Source organism: Mobula birostris, unplaced genomic scaffold, assembly GCF_030028105.1.
Source record: "Mobula birostris isolate sMobBir1 unplaced genomic scaffold, sMobBir1.hap1 scaffold_287, whole genome shotgun sequence".
Lineage (NCBI taxonomy): Eukaryota > Metazoa > Chordata > Chondrichthyes > Myliobatiformes > Myliobatidae > Mobula > Mobula birostris.
This window is the reverse complement of record NW_027275927.1, coordinates 661,275-679,301: the sequence shown is the minus strand read 5'-3', so window position 1 is coordinate 679,301 and position 18,027 is coordinate 661,275. Positions and strand designations below refer to the sequence as shown.

Genomic DNA, 18,027 nt, shown 5'->3' with positions numbered 1-18,027 from the left:
TAGGAAAAGTTGAATTAACTGGAACCAGGGGTTGTGGGGGAATTAGCTGAACTACATAAAATTAAATGGCCCTGAAAGAGTAAATAGGAAAAAGCTACTTGCTGTAGTATTACCTTACCTCATAAGCAGAAAAGCATCCTTTTTCGATTACCTTCTGCCTCCTAACAGCAAGCCAATTGCGGATCCAAATTCGCCAGCTCACCTTAAGCTTCTGAGCATGCAGACCATGGAAAATCCTTGTCAAGTGCCTAACAAAATTCCATATAGACAATGCTGTTCCTACCCTGTCTGCTGTAAAAATGCTATTCCATTTTCGCAGTTCCTTTGTGTCCACCACAGTAGTTTCCAGCATGCAGCTTTCCTTTCCAGGACGTCTTCAAGGGATGGTGTTTCCCTTCTTCCACCATACATGCTGCCCTCACCCACATCTCCTCCATTACCTGAACAACTGTGTTTACCTACCACCCTATGAGCCTCTGCCTCCAACACATCATCCTCTGCAACATCCACCATCTCCAAAGGGATCCTACCACCAAACATAGCTTTACCTCCATCCACTCTCTCCACTTTCTGCAGGGATCACTCCCTCCATGATTCCCTTGTCCATTCGTCCCTCCCCACTAACCTTCCTCCTGGCACTTCTCCCTGCAAGCAGCCAAAGTGCTATACCCGTCCATTCACCTCTTCCCTCAGTTCCATTCAGGGCCCCAAATAGACCTTCGAGGAGACGCAACACTTCACCTGTGAATCTGCTGGGGTCGTCTGTTGTGGCCAGTGTTCCCAGTGCAGCCTCTCCTGCATTATTTATTTATTGAGATACAGCACGCAATAAGCTCTTACAGCCCTTCATTCTTCGCTGCCCAATAAACTCCCAAATTTAATCCTAGCCTAATCATGGAACAATTTACAATGCCCAGTTAACCTACCTGTGGGAAGAAACTGAAGCACCCGGAGGAAACCCACGCAGTCACAGGGAGAACGTATAAACTCTGTACAGGCATTGGTGGAAATTGAATCCAGGCCACTGGTACTGTAAAACATTGTGCTAACTACTATGCTACCAGCCTTCTCCATACATTGCGGAATAGGTCCCTCCGGCCCCTCAGGCCATGTCACCCACCGATCCTCTGATTCAACCCCAGCGTAATCACAGGACAATTTACTGACCAATTACCCTACCAACCAGTATGTCTTTGGACATCATTCTTCCCACACAGTCACGGGCAGAACATATAAACTCCTTACAGGCAACGGAGGGAATTGAACCCAGGTACTGTAAAGTGTTGTGCTAACCACTAAGCTACCATGCCACCTATTGTTGAGGCCCGTTGTAAATTGAGGGACCACTTTGTTGAGCTCCTCCACTCTACCTGCCAAAAGGGGAACTTACTGGAGGCCAAACATTTTAATTCCAATTCCTATTCCTGCTCTGACTTCGGTCCATGGCCTCCTCTTGTGTCAAGCCAAGGCCACCCTCAGGGTGGAGGAGCAGCACCTTATATTCCATCTGAGTAGCCTCCAACCCAATGACAGGAATATTGATTTCTCCTTCTGGTTTAAAAATAATCCCTCCCCTCTCTCTTCTATTCCCCACTGGCCTCTTGCCTCTTCTCACCTACCTAGCACCTCCTCCAGCCTCCCCTTCCCTTTCAACTGAGTCCACTCTCCTTTTAGATTACTTGCTCTCTAACCCTTTATCTTCCCTATTCACCTGGTTTCACCTATCACCTAGTTATCCTCCTCCTCTTCCCTTGACCTATTTATTCTGGCGTCTTCCCATCTTCCTTTCCAGTCCTGAAGAAGGGTCTCGACCCAAAACGTCAGCTGTTTATTCATATCTATAGATGCCGTCTGACTTGCTGAGTTCCTCCAACATTTTGTTGCTTTAGATTTCCAGCATCTCCAGAATTTCACGTGTTTACAACATATACCATTCTGTCTTCTTTAGTCTTTGTTACCACGTCCATTTTAATGCAGAATAGTTAGAGGAGGTGAGAAAATAGGAGTTGTCTGTAATAGCGTTGGACCAAGAGAAGATGGATGACATTGTGTAGACTGGGAACTGAAGGCTTGTTAATGGCAGTTTATTTGTCTGGATGATGTATAAATTGAGGCAGGAGAGAAAAGGAAACCTGGAATTGAAATACAGAACTCAGCTACTGCTGGAAACTTCTCATTTCTCTGCAAGTACAGTATAAACTTGCCTATTTCTAAATTTCTCACAGCTTTGAAGAAGGCCAGTAAGTCACAAATGTCAATTCTTATCTCTCTCTACACAACTTGCCTGTCTTTCCATTTGTTTTTATCATGAACTCTCAGTAGAACTTGTTCTTGTATTTCTGGATTCTGATTAAGCTTCTGAGTCATTGTCATCCATATGACGGTAATATATCTCTAGTCCTAAAGCTAGGAGCTCTACCAGGCATCAAGTTCTTTTACATTGTTGACATAATGATGGTTGCCATTAGCCATTAATGGAATACTGTACAGCATAGATTGAGGAAGTGGTGCATGGAGCAGGGTTTTAAGATCTCTAGATCATTGGGATCTCTTCTGGGGAAGGTATGACTTGTTCAAAAAGGAGGCGTTACTTCTGAACCTGAGGGGCACAAATATTTTTGCGGGTGTGTTTTCTAGAGCTGGGAAGGGATTAGGCTAAATTGGCGGGGGATGGGAGCTGGAGTGAATGGGCTTAGAACGGCATAGTTGGTATTGAAGTTAGCTGCCTCTCTATTCTCAGTGATATTTGAATGCACGCAGTATATTAAATAAGGTAGATGATTTCATAGTGCAGTTAGAATCCTGTACATTGATTTCAGTGCAGCGTTCAATACCATCATCCTGCAGAGACTGGTGGAGAAACTGTCGCTGCTTTGCCTTAACACTGCCATGTGTCGCTGGATTCTGGATTTCTTGACAGAGGGACCACAGTCAGTCCGTGTTGGCAGGAACATCTCTGACTCCATCACACTGAGCACTGGATCCCCACAAGGCTGTGTGCTTAGCCCATTGCTGTTTTTACACTGCTAACACATGACTGTGCAGCCAGATTCAAGGAGAACCTGATCATTAAATTTGCAGATGATGCCACAGTGGTGGGGCTCATCAGCAAAAATGATGAAACAATGTACAAGGAGGAGGTCAAACACCTAGAGAGCTGGTGCAGTGATAACAACTTGATGCTTAATGTCACCAAAACCAAGGAGATGATTGTCAATTTCAGATGGTCTCAGCCTGAGCACACACCCCTCAGCATCAGTGGCTCCACAGTGGAGAGAGTGGAAAACATCAAGTTCCTGGGGTGCAGATCTCAGACAATCTCACCTGGTCCAGGAACACCACTGTGATTGTGAAGCAGGCCCAGCAGAGATTGGACTTTCTGAGGAAGCTTAAACAAGCATCACTCCCCACTAACATCTTAACTACATTCTACAGAGGCGTGGTTGAGAGTGTGCTGACCTTTTGCATCACAACCTGTTACTCCAGCTGCAGTGCTGTCGACAAAAGAGCCTTGCAGAGGGTGGTTAGGGGAGCAGAGAAGATTATTGGGGTCTCCCTACCTTCTGTCCAAGACCTCTTTCAGAATCTATGCCTCCAGAAGACACGATACATCATTAAAGACCCCTCACACCCTCTCTATGAACTGTTTGTTCTTCTGCCATCAGGCAAATGTTACAGGACCATCAAAACTAAAACCACAAGGCTACTAAACAACTTCCTCCCACAGGTAGTCAGACTGCTAAATAGCTGCTCTACCTGACTCTGCTTTGGACACTTTTAACTTGCACTGGGCACTTATAACTTGATTTTAACTGACATGTGGCTGTTGTGTTTTACTATTTATTGTTATGTTTATTATTTAGTGTTGCACTTGTTATGATTGCACTGCTCCTGGGAAACGCTGTCTCGTTCTGACCTGCAGAGCAGATGTATGGTTAGAATGACAATAAAGTTTTTTGAATCTTGAATCTTGAGATGGGCAGGTATGACATTGTGGGCATTACTGAGACGTGGCTGAAAGAAGATCATAGTTGAAAGCTTAACATCCAAGGATACACGTTATAACAAAAGGACAGACTGTAGTGGCTTTGTTGGTTTAAAAAAATGAAATTAAATCCTTAGAGAAAAAGAAAGAGGTGACATAGGATCAGAAGATGTAGAATCCTTGTGGGTAGAGTTAAGAAATTGCAAGGGTAAAAAGACCCTGATGGAAGTTATACATAGGGCCCCCATATAGTAGCCAAGATATGAGGTATAAATCTCAGTGGAAACTAGAATTGGCATGTAATAAGGGCAATGTTACAATAGTCATGGGGGATTTCAGTATGCAGATAGATGGGAAATCAGGTTGGTGCTGGATCCCAAGAGAGGCGATTTGTAGAATGTGTATGAGATAGCTTTTTAGAACAGCCTGTGGTTGGGCCCACTAATGGAAAGGCAATTCTGGATTGGGTGTTGTGTAATGAACCAGATTTGATTAGGGGGCTTAAGGTAAAGGAACCTTTGGGATACGGATAAAGTCAGATGTATCAATATTACAGTAGAGTAGAGAGAATTACAAAGGCATGAGAGAACAGCTGGCTAAACTTGATTGGAAGGAGTTACTTGCAGGGATGAAGATAAAGCAGCAATGGCTAGAGTTTCTGGGGGCAATTCAGAAAACACAGGATAGCGATGTCACAGAGATGGAAGTATTCTAAAGGGAGGATGAGACAACTGACTGACAAGGGAAGTCAAAGATAGCATATAGTGCCTTGTATAAATATTCAGACCCCCAAACCTTTGTCACATAAATGAGTATTGCAACCAGGGATTTTGATCAGTTTAACTGAAAATTTTTATTTGTGAATCACATCCTCCCCTTTTCACAGTAGAGCCCTAGAAGCAGGGAAAATTGTAAAGCATGAAAACTAAAAATTCAAAAACTGAAATGTCTGTAGTTACAAATGTATTCAACCCCTTTGCTCAGTACTTTGTTGGTTAAGTCTATTAGCTTTGCACTACATGATGGAGCAAGATTTGGCACTTCTTGCAAAATTACTCAAACTGTGCCAGTTGGGGAGCAGCAATCTTGAGGTCTTGCCAGAAATGTTCGATCAGATTAAGGTCAGGACTCTGGGCCACTCAAGGGCATCAATTTTCCTCATTTGAAGCCACTCCATGGTTGCTCTGGCAGTGTACTTAGGGTCGTTGTTCTGCTGAAAGACAAATTTCCTTCCCAAGTTAAGATTTTTGGCTGAGGCTAGCAGTTCTTTATCCAGGATCTTTCTGTATTTAGCAGCTTTCATTTTCCCATCAACCCTGACCAGATTTCCAGTCCGTGCTGCTAAAAAGCATCTCCATAACATGATGCTAGTTCCACCATGCTTTACTGTAGGTATGTGTTACCTGGCTGATGTGCATACTGGATTTACACCACGTACCACTCAGTATTGAGGCTAAAAAATTCCACTTTAGTCTCATCTGACCACAAGACCTTCTTCTGCATCTTTACAGTATCTTCTAAATGATGCTTTGCAAAGTCTTTACGGGGGAAGGACATTTTTTTTTAAGCCAGGGTTTCTTTCTTGTCTCACTACCATAAATTCCCTTTTTTTGTGCAAGGCCTTAGAGATTGTGGAGCCATGAACTTCATCTCCAGTTGTAGTCACTCAACTTCTGCTCACTCAGAGGGACAGCCTGACCTAGGCAGTGTGGCTATGGTTTCATATTTTTTCCACTGTTTCATGATGGACTGCACTGAGCTCTGAGGTATGTTCAGTGCCTTTGAGATGGTCTCGTACCCTTCCTCAGATCTATGCTTCTCTATTATCATTTCCCTGACTTGTCTTGGACGTCTTCATTTTGGTTTGGTCTGTTGAAAATCTACCAATATTGTCAGACCTTAGAGAGGGACTATTTATTCTTATTAATTCATTGAAAACAGTTGATCTTCCAGTTTTCTACATCAACAAATTGGGTAGATTGTTAAGGTAATAATGCACCTGAGGAAAGTTAGTGTAGTAATTACAAAGGGGAATAATACTTTCAACCTCACAATTTTGGTTTTTAATTTTTAGTTAATTGTTGACAGGTTTTGGAATTTTTCTTTTGATTTGATATGATGTGCAATGTTTTGTATATTAGCTCAATAAATCCTACTTCAGTATATTTTAAGTTTAGAAAATAAGACAGTAAAATGTGTAATTAGTTGTGGGGGGGCTGAATACTTTTTCAAGGCAGAGTAAAAGCAAAAGAAAGCATATACATATATGCAAAAATTAGTGGGAAATTAGAGAATTGGGAAACTTAAAAAGCAAAAGTAAAAAGTAAAAAAAATCATGAGAATAAAGATTAAATATGAAGGTAGCTAGCCAAAAATATCAGAGGATACCAATTTTTTTCATATATGCAGTAGAAAGAGTGAAAGAGGTGAGGGTAAATATTTGACCATTGGAAATGACACTGGAGAGGTAGTGATGGGGGACGAAGAAATGGCAGAAAAATGTGAATATGTATCATGTGTCAGTTTTCACTAGCAGTATGCCAGAAACTCTAGAATAGTAGGGGGCAGAAGTGAGTGTAGTTGTATTACTAAGGAGAAGGTGTTTGGGAAGCTGATAAGTCTGAATGTAGGTAAGTTACATGAACTACATCCCAGCATTCTAAAAGAGATAGTTGAAGGGATTGTGGAGGCATTAATAATGATCTTATAAGCATCACTGGATTCTGGAGTGGTTCCAGAGGTCTGGAAAATTGCAGATGTCACTCCACACTTTAAGAAGGGAGAGGGGCAGAAAAAAGGAAATTAAAGACTAGATAGCCTAACTTCAGTGGTTGGGAAGTTGTTGGAGTCTTATTATAAGGTTTCAGGGTTCTTGGAGGTGCGGAATAAAATAGGCCAAAGTCAGCGTGATTTCCTTAATGGGAAATCTTGCCGGACAATCTGTTGGAATTGTTTGAAGAAATGTTGGGCAGGATAGACAAAGAGCCAGTGGATATTATTTACTTAAATATTCAGAAGGCCCTTGACAAGGTGCTGTACATGAGGCTGCTTAACAAAACAAGAGCCTATGCTATTATAGGAAGGATACTACCATGGGTAGAAGATTGGCTGACTGGCCGGAGACAAAGAGTTGGGGAAAAGGGGGGCCTTTTCTGGTTGGCTGCTGGTAATCAGTAGTGTTACGCAGGGGTCAGTGTTCGGACCACTTCTTCACATAATATGTCAATGATTTGGATGATAGAATTGATGGCCTTGTGGCCAAGTTTGCAGATGATATAAAGATATGTGAAGGGACAGGTAGTGTTGAAGAAGCAGGGGGTCTGCAAAAGACTTAGATGGGAGAATGGGCAAGAAAGTGGCAGATGGAATATAATATAGGGAAGTGTATGGTCATGTACTTTGGTAGAAAGAATAAAGATGTGGATTATTTTCTAAACGGGGAGAAAATTCAAAAACCGGAAGTGCAGAGGGACTTGGGAGTCATCATGCAGGATTTCCTAAAGGTTAACTTGCAGGTTGTGTCGGTGGTAAGGAAGGCAACTACTAAGTTACATTAATCTCAAGAGGACTGGAATATAACAGCAAGAGTGTAATGGTGAGTCTTTATAAGGCATTGGTCAGACCATACTTGGAGTATTGTGAGCATCTTTGGGCCCCTTATCTAAGAAAAGATGTGCTGGCATTGGAGAGGGTCCAGAGGAGCTTCACGAGATTGATTCCAGGATTGAAAGGGTTAATGTATGAGGGCCATTTAATAGCTCTTCGCCTGTACCTTATGGAGTTCAGAAGAATGAGGGTGAATCTTATTGAAACTGATCAAATATTGAAAGGCCTAGACAGAGTAGATATGGAGAGGATATTTCCTATAGTAGGTGAGTGTAGGGCCAGAGGGCGCAGCCTCAGAATAGGGGGGTGTCCATTTTGAACAAAGTTGAGAAGGGATTTCTTTATTAGCCAGAGGGTGGTGAGTCTGTGAAATTTATTACCATGGATGGCTGTGGAACCCAAGTCATTGATTATATTTAAAGTAGAGGTTGATAGGTCCTTGGTTAGTAAGGGCATCAAAGGTTACAGGGAGAAGACAGGAGAATGAGATCGAGAGGGGTAGTTAGCCATGATGGACTCAATGGGCCGAGTGGCCTGATTCTGCTCCTATGTCTTACGGTCTTGTGACCTAATTGTATATATTTTGACTAATGGTATAATGTGTCCTTGATTTGATGGTGATACATAGTGTCAGAATTTTGATGGAGTGACATTAAGTTACGATAAAAATGAACCACTGAGTTAAAATAGTTGAATATTCTTGTTATTACAATACTTTACCTTCAAAAAAAAATTTTTTTTTAATCTGCAAAGAGTGATATCTGCAAGAGTTGATTTCATCCTTGGAATTTAGCTTTTGGCGGCACAGTGGTGCTCCATTTGGTGCAGTTGTCTCAGTCTGGCATTGTGGTTCGAAATCTGATATTGGGTACTTTCTGAATGGAGTGCAAGTTTTTCTTGTGACTGCCTGGATTTCTCCAGGGAATTTTAATAACCTCCCACATCATAAACATGTGCTGAGTTTTAGATTAGTTGGCTTCTGTAAATTGCGCTCTATTATTAGTAGGTAGGAGAATCAGGAAGTTGTTCATACACAGATGAAGGAACAGGTTATTAGGTAAACTGATGGACCACATAGACTTGAATGGACCATATTACTTTTTCCTGTGTGGCTAAGAAATCAAAGTTCACTAATTTGAATTTACAAGTGGTAAATTGTGAAATATCTGATCTTTATTTTTTCATGTCTTTGTTTTCTTTCAGAAAATGAAGTTCTTACTGTTGCAGCAGAAGTACTTAGAATATCTGGAAGATGGCAAGGTTTTAGAAGCCCTTCAGGTTCTGCGTTGTGAACTGACTCCTTTGAAGTACAACACAGAGCGAATACACATTCTTAGTGGGTATGTAGGAGAGTTGAACTGAGAATCTTCATCTGAAAATGTTGAAAGTTTCTTGCACAACTGTGAGTTGTGTTTTTTTGGATGCATTGGGATAGTCTCACCCCAGAGTGGAGCTCTACAATGGTCTCTTCTGGTTGGTATAAGTGATGTTGGTCTCAGTGACAAATTTGCAATGTTCTCCTATTATTAGTGGCTGTCCCATGGCTTCAAAATATTATTTAAAACCCTGTCATGTTTTTAATCCCACCCTTAAATTCTTACCCATATTCATTAATTTTAATGTGAAGAACAGTAAGTTTTGTAACTTTCCTATCTTCATATGGTGAAGCTGAAACATCAGGGTTGCTTTTAATCAGACATAGCCAATATGGATTTGTGTATGACTAAATTGATTGAAATTTTTGAGGATGTAGCAAGTAGTCAACATGGATATTAATGATTTTGATAAGATTTCACATGACAAGTTAATCAAAAATGTAAAAACATAGGATCCAAAGTAGGGTAACTAAAAAGATTTATTTCACTAAGCAATCAAACAGCGGAGTTGTAGATTTAAATTAATGAGTTGAGGTATTAGAGAAGCAATGAGGAAATTTTTTTTTGGCCAGAGGTTCTGGAGCTCACTGCCTCTGGGGGTGGAGCACCCTCATCACATTTCAAAAGTACTTAGATAAATATTTGAAGATTTTTGATACAACCTACCTTTTAACTGTAACAGTTAACCACCTTCGCTCATTCATTTTCTAGGGTTAAGCTGCGAAATTTGAGATTCTGGTCAAAAGACAAAGGATAATTAGATGTCTTTAAGATGTATTGTAATGTCTAAAAATAGTTCTTGCATAACTGCTGGGATGTAAATTGGTCGTCTTATTGTCACGTGTACCAAAGTATAGTGAAAAACTTGTCTATAAGACCATAAAACATAAGAGCAGAACTAGGCCATTCGGTTTATCGAGTCTGCGCTGCCATCCCAGATCCCACTCAACCCCATACACATGCCTTCTCACCATATCCTTTGATGCCCTGACTGATCAAGAAACGATCAACTTCTGCTTTAAATATACGCATGGCCTCCACCACAGTTTGTGACAGAACATTCTACAGATTTACTACCCTCTGGCTTAAAAAAAATCCTCCCTACCTCTGTTCTGTTTTGAGGCTGTGCCCTTCTAGTTCTGCATACCCCCACCATAGGAAACGTTCTCTCCACGTCCACCCTATCTAGTCCTTTCAACATTCGGTAGCTTTCAATGAGATTCCCACACACACTTCTAAATTCCAGTGAGTACAGGCCCAAAGCTGCCAAATGCTCCTCATATGTTAACCCTTTCATTCCTGGAATCATCCTTGTGAACTTCCCCTGGACTCTCCAATGACAACACATCCTTTCTGAGATATGGGACCCAAAAAGGCTCAGCATTATCTCCTTGCTTTTATATTCTTTTCCTCTTGAAATAAAAGCTAACTTTGCATTTGCCGCTTTTACCACAGACTCAATCTGTAAATTAACCTTCTGGGACTCTTGTACGAGGACTGCTAAGTCCCTCTGCACCTCTGATGTTTGAACCTTCTTCCTATTTAGATAATAGTCCGCACTATTGTTTCTTTTACCAAAATGTATTATCATACATTTCCCAAGACTGTATTCCATCTGCTACTCTTTTGCCCATTCTTCCAATTTGTCGAACTCCTGCTGTTGCATTGCTTCCTCAGGGCTATCTATTCCTCTACTTATCTTTGCTTCTTCTGCAAACTTTGCCACAAAACCATCAATTCCATTATCTAAATCACTGACAAACAATGAAAAGGAGCAGTCCTTTACTGACCCCTGAGGAACACCACTGGTCACCGACAGCCAACCAGAGAAAGCCCCTTTTTTCCTACTTGCTGCCTCCTGCCTGTCAGCTACTCTGCTACTGTTTTGTCCTGCTTACTGTTCATGCAAATCAGTTAATTACAACAATGCATTGAGGTAGAATAAGGGAAAGCAAAACAATGCAAAATAGTGTTATGGTTACAGAGACAATAAGGTGCAAGATCATAATTAGGTCTGTTGTAAAGCCAAGCTCCATCTTAGCCTAATAAGAAAGTGTTTAATAGTTTTATAATAGGTAGACTCTGCCCTTGAGCATGGTGGTACATGTTTAAAGGCTTTTATATCTTCTTCCTGATGGGAGAGGGAGAAGAGAGAACATCTGGGGTGGATGGGGTTTTTGATTATGCTGGCTGCTTTACTGAGACAGCGAGTTGTCTAAACAGAGCCCATGAAAGGCAGACTTTATTTATTTAGTATTACAGCCCTTCTGGCCCTTAGAGCGATGTTGCCCCAGCAACCCCAACAAATCTGATTAACCCTAACCTAATCACAGGACAATTTACAATGACCAGTTAATTTATCTGGTATGTCTTTGGACTCTCGGAAGAAACCTGAGGACCTGGAGAAAACCCACTCATTCTGTGGGGAGGATGTACAGAGACTCATTACAGAATGGCACTGGAGTTGAACTCTGGAATGGCCCAAGCTGTAATAGCATTACGCTAACTGCTATCCCACCATGGCGCCTAGTTAACTGATTTATTCAAATCTATATTCCTGCCTTTTGATTGCTAAGTGAAGTCGATCTCTTTCTGTTTACTCTACCTTGTTATTACACTTAATGAGCTGTGTCCACAGCTCTGCAGATGTTTGCAGTCACAGGCAGAGCAGCTGTCATGCCAAGTTATGATGTAAGCTGCTTTCTGTGGTTGATAAAAATTGGTGGAAGTCAAAGGGGACACACCCAATGTCTTAAACTTTCTGACAAAGTAGAAGCATTGATGAGCTTCACTGCAGCTCAACAACATGGTTGGTTCAGGACAATCTATGGGTGATAGTCACTCCTCAGCTTGAAACTCTCAGCCCTCTTTACCTCAGTACTGTTGATGTAAACAGAAGTGTGCACCACCCTCTCTCCACCCCCACCCTCTACTTCTTAGCCAATGTCTAGCTCTTGTTTTTTTTTTTGTCATTGAGGGAAAAATGTCATGACATCGTCATTAGAATAACTATCTCCTATTTGAGATGTGACCCACCATGTTCGCCTGATAATTTGAAGTCACCTGAAATATTTTCTTATGGTTCCATTTACTACATTAATGGCAAAAATAAAATATACATTAAGCATCAGATCAAGATACTGGGAATAATGCTGGTCAGGCAGCATTACTGGAAAGAGAAATAGAGTTAATGTTTAAGCAAAGACCCTTTATCAGAGCCTCAAAGAAAGATGTCACTAATTTTGATGTCTCTTTTTGCTCATTTGTAGAGTTTTCCATCTCACTGCTCAAGGGAAGACCCATTTAGTTTTCTACTTTTTCTCTTAAAATGAGATGTGTTCTGATAGTTGTCAGTACTTCTGAATTTGATATTTGAACAAACAGATAACCAGATTGATCTCTCCCACCCACACTTTTCTGTAAAAACCAAGTGTTCGAAATAATGCTGAGGGTAGAATAGATTGAGAATCTCTGCTGGACTCGTAGGTAAGTACACAACCTGATTTTGTAAAAATCCATTCCTGTAAGTGATATTTATGTCTGCTAGGGTCAGGTTAAAAATGTGATACCTGCTTCTAGATCAATTACATTATCAGTACTTGTACAATGCTTCTGATACACAAGAGAATCTTACTCCATTAGCAGAATTCAATGTTGCTTCAAATTCTTGTGGCATTCTTTTGTTTTATCAGTTATGATTCCCTATATGGTTGCTTATAGATAATTTCTAATACTACAGGTATCTCATGTGCAGTCATACAGATGACCTAAGAGCAAAGGCAGAGTGGGAAGGAAAAGGGACAGCTTCACGATCAAAATTACTTGACAAACTTCAAAGTAAGTTAATTCTATTTTTCAACAAAAAAGTAAATAATGCTAAGCAGACTAATAAAAAGAGCTTATATGAACATTTTAGCCTTGGCAGTAATTAGAAAGGGAAAGGAATTATCATATTGGGGGTTATTTGAGGCATTGCACACTAGATGATGCTGTTCACGTGACTTGTGATATAACAATCTGCTGGAGGAAGTCAGTGGATAAAACAACATGTTTCGAGTGGAAATGGGGAAGAATTCTCGTGTGTTTTCGGTCAAAACTCTTTCAGTTCTTCAGGAGATTAGTGTGCAACCTTAAAGCACACGGTATTGGGGGTATGGTATTGATGTGGGTAGAGAATTGGTTAGCAGACAGGAAGCAAAGAATGGGAATAAATGGGACCTTTTCAGAATCGCAGGCAGTGATGAGTGGGGTACCGCAAGGCTCAGTGCTGGGGCCCCAATTGTTTACAATATATATTAATAACTTAGATGAGGGAATTAAATGCAGCATCTCCAAGTTTGCAGATGACACAAAGCTGGACGGCAATGTTAGCTGTGAGGAGGATACTAAGTGGATGCAGGGTGACTTGGATAGGTTAGGTCAGTGGGCAAATTCATGGCAGATGCAATTTAATGTGGATAAATGTGAGGTTATCCACTTTGGTGGCAAGAACAGGAAAACAGATTATTATCTGAATGGTGGCCAATTAGGAAAAGGGGAGGTGCAACGAGACATGGGTGTCATTATACACCAGTCATTGAAAGTGGGCATGCAGGTACAGCAGGCGGTGAAAAAGGCGAATGGTATGCTGGCATTCATAGCAAGAGGATTCGAGTACAGGAGCAGGGAGGTACTACTGCAGTTGTACAAGGCCTTGGTGAGACCACACCTGGAGTATTGTGTGCAGTTTTGGTCCCCTAATCTGAGGAAGGACATTCTTGCCATAGAGGGAGTACAAAGAAGGTTCACCAGATTGATTCCTGGGATGGCAGGACTTCCATATGATGAAAGGCTGGATCGGCTAGGCTTATACTCTCTGGAATTTAGAAGATTCATGGGGGATCTGATTGAAACATATAAAATTCTAAAGGGGTTGGACAGGCTAGATGCAGGAAGATTGTTCCCGATGTTGGGGAAGTCCAGAACGAGGGGTCATAGTTTAAGGATAAAGGGGAAGCCTTTTAGGACTGAGATGAGGAAAAACTTCTTCACACAGAGAGTGGTGAATCTGTGGAATTCTCTGCCACAGGAAACAGTTGAAGCAGGTTCATTGGCTATATTTAAGAGGGAGTTAGATATGGCCTTTGTGGCTAAAGGGATCAGGGGTATGGAGAGAAGGCAGGTACAGGGTTGTGAGTTGGATGATCAGCCATGATCATACTGAATGGCGGTGCAGGCTCGAAGGGCCGAATGGCCTACTCCACCTATTTTCTATGTTTCTTTACACTCAGTGGCCACTTTATTACAGGAGTGGAACCTGGTGTAGTCTTCTGCTGTGGCCCACAGGTTTAATGTATTGTGGATTCAGAGATGCTTTACTGCACGCCACTGTTGTAATGCGTGGTTATTTGAGTGCTGTTGCATTCCTATCAGCTTGTCATTCTTCTCTGACCTCTCTCGTTAACAAGGCATTTTTACCCACAGAACTGCTGCTCTTGCTGTTTTTTTTTTTGTCTTTTCGCACCATTCTCTGTAAAATGTAGAAACTGTTATGCATAAAAATCCCAGGAGATCAGAGATCAGTGTTCCACAGTAAGTCACTTTGATCACATTTTTTCCCCATTCTGATGTTTAGTTTGAACAACCACTGAACCTCTTGACCATGCCTGCATGTGTTTATGCATTGAGTTGCTTCCACAAGGTTGGCTGATCAGATATTTGCGTTAACAAACAGGTGTACCTAATAAAGTGGCCACTATGTAAATTCCTGCTGTGGTTATCAGGCTATCCCATGAGACAGGAAATGGCATGTAGCCTACCATTTCTTGGTAAGGCTACTGACACACAGTTCTGATGACCTGTGTTCATTTTTCACTATTGCTGCCTGTGTGGAGTTTGCATGTTCTCTCTGTGACCTGGAAGGACCTTGACCTCCTCTCAGGCTTGGCTTTCCACCAAAAACATTCTGATAGGTGTGTTGAATGGCTGTAGTAAATTGTCTCTTGTGTATTAGGGTGGAATTGATGGATATAAGGAAGAAAGTAGATTGCAGGGAACTAGATGCAGGAATGGGACTGATGGGAACCAAAAAGATTTTATAAGTGTATTAGAACATTATGAAGTTTTTGACAAGGACAGGCCATTCGGCCCAACAAATCTTGCCAAATTCCTGTTCACATGGTGTGTTGAAGTAACTATCGAGTTTAGATTTGGAAGTCTCTAAGGTACTACTCTCAACCAAACTAGGTAGTTTGTTCCATGCTTCCACATTTCACTGTGTAAAAATACACTTCCTAATGTTACTCTGCAATCTCCCTTTAACCGGTCTCCATGTGTGTCTTCGATAATGGAATAATTTTGAAGTAGGTGCTGGCATCCACTTTACTTATACCTTTCTATCACGTCTCCTCTCATTCGACGTCTACTTTGGCTAAAAGATTTAATTATTTCAATCTTTCTTCATAGCTCATACCCTTCTGTCCTAGAATGAGTCTAGTCACCCTTCTCTGGACTCTCTCCAGTGCTTTCACATCCCTTTCACAATATGGAAACCAAAATTATACATAGTTTTCAAGGTGTGGGCTTAAGGAGAATGTCTCTTAACTTGAACTCCACTGAGCATATTGTATAGCCCAACATTCTGTTAGCCTTCCTAATTACTTCTGTGCATCGCCTAGATGTTGATAGTGATGAATCTACCAGGACGCTTAAATCTTTCTCATGCAGTGCACTTTCTAACTGAAGACCCCATATTGTTATTTGTATCTAATATTTCTACCTATATTATATGTAATACTTCACGTTTACTTGCATTAAATTTCTTCTGCCGTTTAGCTGCCCACATCTGGTTTTTGTTTAGATTAACTATTGATTCTGCTGCCTGAATGTTATCAACCCTTTCCTCCTAATTTTGTGTTATCGGCAAACATTACTAGCTTGTTATGTGCTTATCCAAATCATTAATGTAAATTACAAACAGCGGCGGCCCAAAAACTGATCCCTGTAGAACCCCACTTTTAAAAACATCTAGGTGTGAAAATGATTCTCTTACCATAACAATTTTTTTTGTTTTTGAGCCAATTCTTCACCCATTTACACACCTTAACCTGAACGCCTACCTCCTGTAATTCGATTATTAGGCTCTGGTGAGGAACCTTGACAAAAGCTTCCTGAAAGTCCAAGTAAATGATATCAATTGCTCTATTGTTATCATAAATTATAGTTGCCTCTTCATTGAACTCCAGCATATTAGTAAAACACGGTTTCCCTTTTCTGCTAGCATGTCTGTTCTTTCCTGCCTATTCTTTCTTTATTATTGTTTCCATTAACTTAGCTGTGATATACGTTAAGTTTATTGGTCTGTAGTTACCAGTATCAACGTGGTCACTCTTGTACTGTGGGACAACTTTAACCCATTTCCAGTCCTTGGGAATTTCACTAGACTTCAATTACTTTTGAAAAATACATGTTAGAGATTTATGTATATAATTACAGTCCTCTAAGTACCTTGGATATATGTTGTCTGGTCCTGGAGATTTATTAACTTCAACATTTTCATCTGAAGCAGGACCTCACCTTCTAAGTCAATTAAAGCACCCTTATTTTTCTTCACACTTACTGGCATATTGCTAATATCTTCACAGGTGAATACTTTAGCAAAATATAAGAATATCCACTATATCCTTCTCTGCATAATTTAACACCACTATTATTCCTAATGCACTAAACTTCCTGCTTGTTTACTACTGAAGTATTGAAACAGTCTCTTAGGGTCAGTCTTAGCAACATCAGCAATATCCTTCTCAATCTTCCTTTTGGCAATCCAAATTTCCCGCTTGATTATAGCTTTCATATTTTCATATGCTCTACAGTTAACATCGTTACCAGTTTTTCTGTATTCCTTATAGCTGTCTTTTCTTCAATAATTTTTTATGTATATCTTTTCTTTATTCTCTTTATTAAGGGGAAAAGAGTAACTGGATTGAGAATAAAATCACACAAACACAAAAGTATATTTGTATGGAGTTGCAGGGGGCGGGTAAGATCCTTAATGAATATTTCTCCTCTTTTCTCAGTGGAGAAAGACATGAAGACTTCAAAATTAGGGGAAATTAATGAGGAAGTCTTGGGTATAGTCTGCACTACAGTAGAGGAGGTACTGGATACCTTAAAATATATGAAGGTAGACAAATCTCCAGGGCCCAACCAGGTACATCCAAGAACATTTGAGAGACAAGAAATCAAATTGTGTGGGCCCAGGCTGAGATACTTGCATCATCGTATATCATGGGTGAGGTGCCAGTAGACTGGAGGGTAGTGACTATTGTACCTTTATTGAAGAAGAGATGCAAAAAAAAAAATCCTGGGTACTATAGACCAGTCAGTCTAACATCTGGTTGGTAAGTTACTAGAGAGAATTCTAAAGAATAAGATGTACATGTCTCTTTAAAGAAGGCTTGATTAGGGTTGGGGAACATATTTTGTGCATGGGAGATCATGTATGAAGACCCTGATTGATGACATCTCCAAGAACTTCAGTGAGGGCTGCACAGTCGATGTGGTAGATATAGGCTATGTGGACTTCAGTAGGGCCTTTAATAAGGTTTAATGAGCTCTTTTGGAAGATTAGATGACATGGAATGCAGGGAGAGCTGACTAATTTGATATGCAGTTGGCTTGATGGATGGAAGCAAGAGTGATGAAGGTTCTTCTCAAACTGGAAGCCCATGACGAGTGGTGTACCTCATGGGTCGGTACCTGGCCTATTGTTGTTTGTCATCTATATTAACAATTTGATCAGGTATCTGCAAGGCATGGTTAGTAAGTTTGCAGGTGACACTAGAGTAGTTGTCAGTGAAGGAAGTTATCAAAAATTGGGAGAGGATTTTGATCAGCTTAATCATTTTAGTTCAGTTTAGTATGGGATGTTGCGTCTGGGAAAACCAAAATGAGGTAGAATTTTTATAGTGAACAGCAGGGCCCTAGACTGTGATATAGAACAGGGGGACCTTGAAGTTCAAGAAGTATGTGATTCCCTGAAAGTGGAGTCACAGGTACACAGTGATGAAGAAAGCTTTTGGC

General features: G+C 40.8%; 1 protein-coding gene across 7 annotated transcripts in view; it reads left to right on the top strand.

Moving 5' to 3' along the window:
* LOC140192866 (WD repeat-containing protein 26) overlaps nucleotides 1–18,027 on the top strand; it is a 156,746-nt gene that overhangs the window by 36,214 nt on the left and 102,505 nt on the right. For all 7 annotated transcript variants that reach the window (XR_011884474.1, XR_011884476.1, XR_011884475.1 and 4 more), the window contains exons 4-5: nucleotides 8,795–8,931; nucleotides 12,707–12,804. Coding sequence is in view for 3 of the 7 variants with exons in the window: in XM_072250363.1 (XP_072106464.1) it covers nucleotides 8,795–8,931; nucleotides 12,707–12,804 (235 nt within the window). In the remaining 4 variants the exon portion in view is untranslated. The remainder of the gene's footprint in view (nucleotides 1–8,794; nucleotides 8,932–12,706; nucleotides 12,805–18,027) is intronic.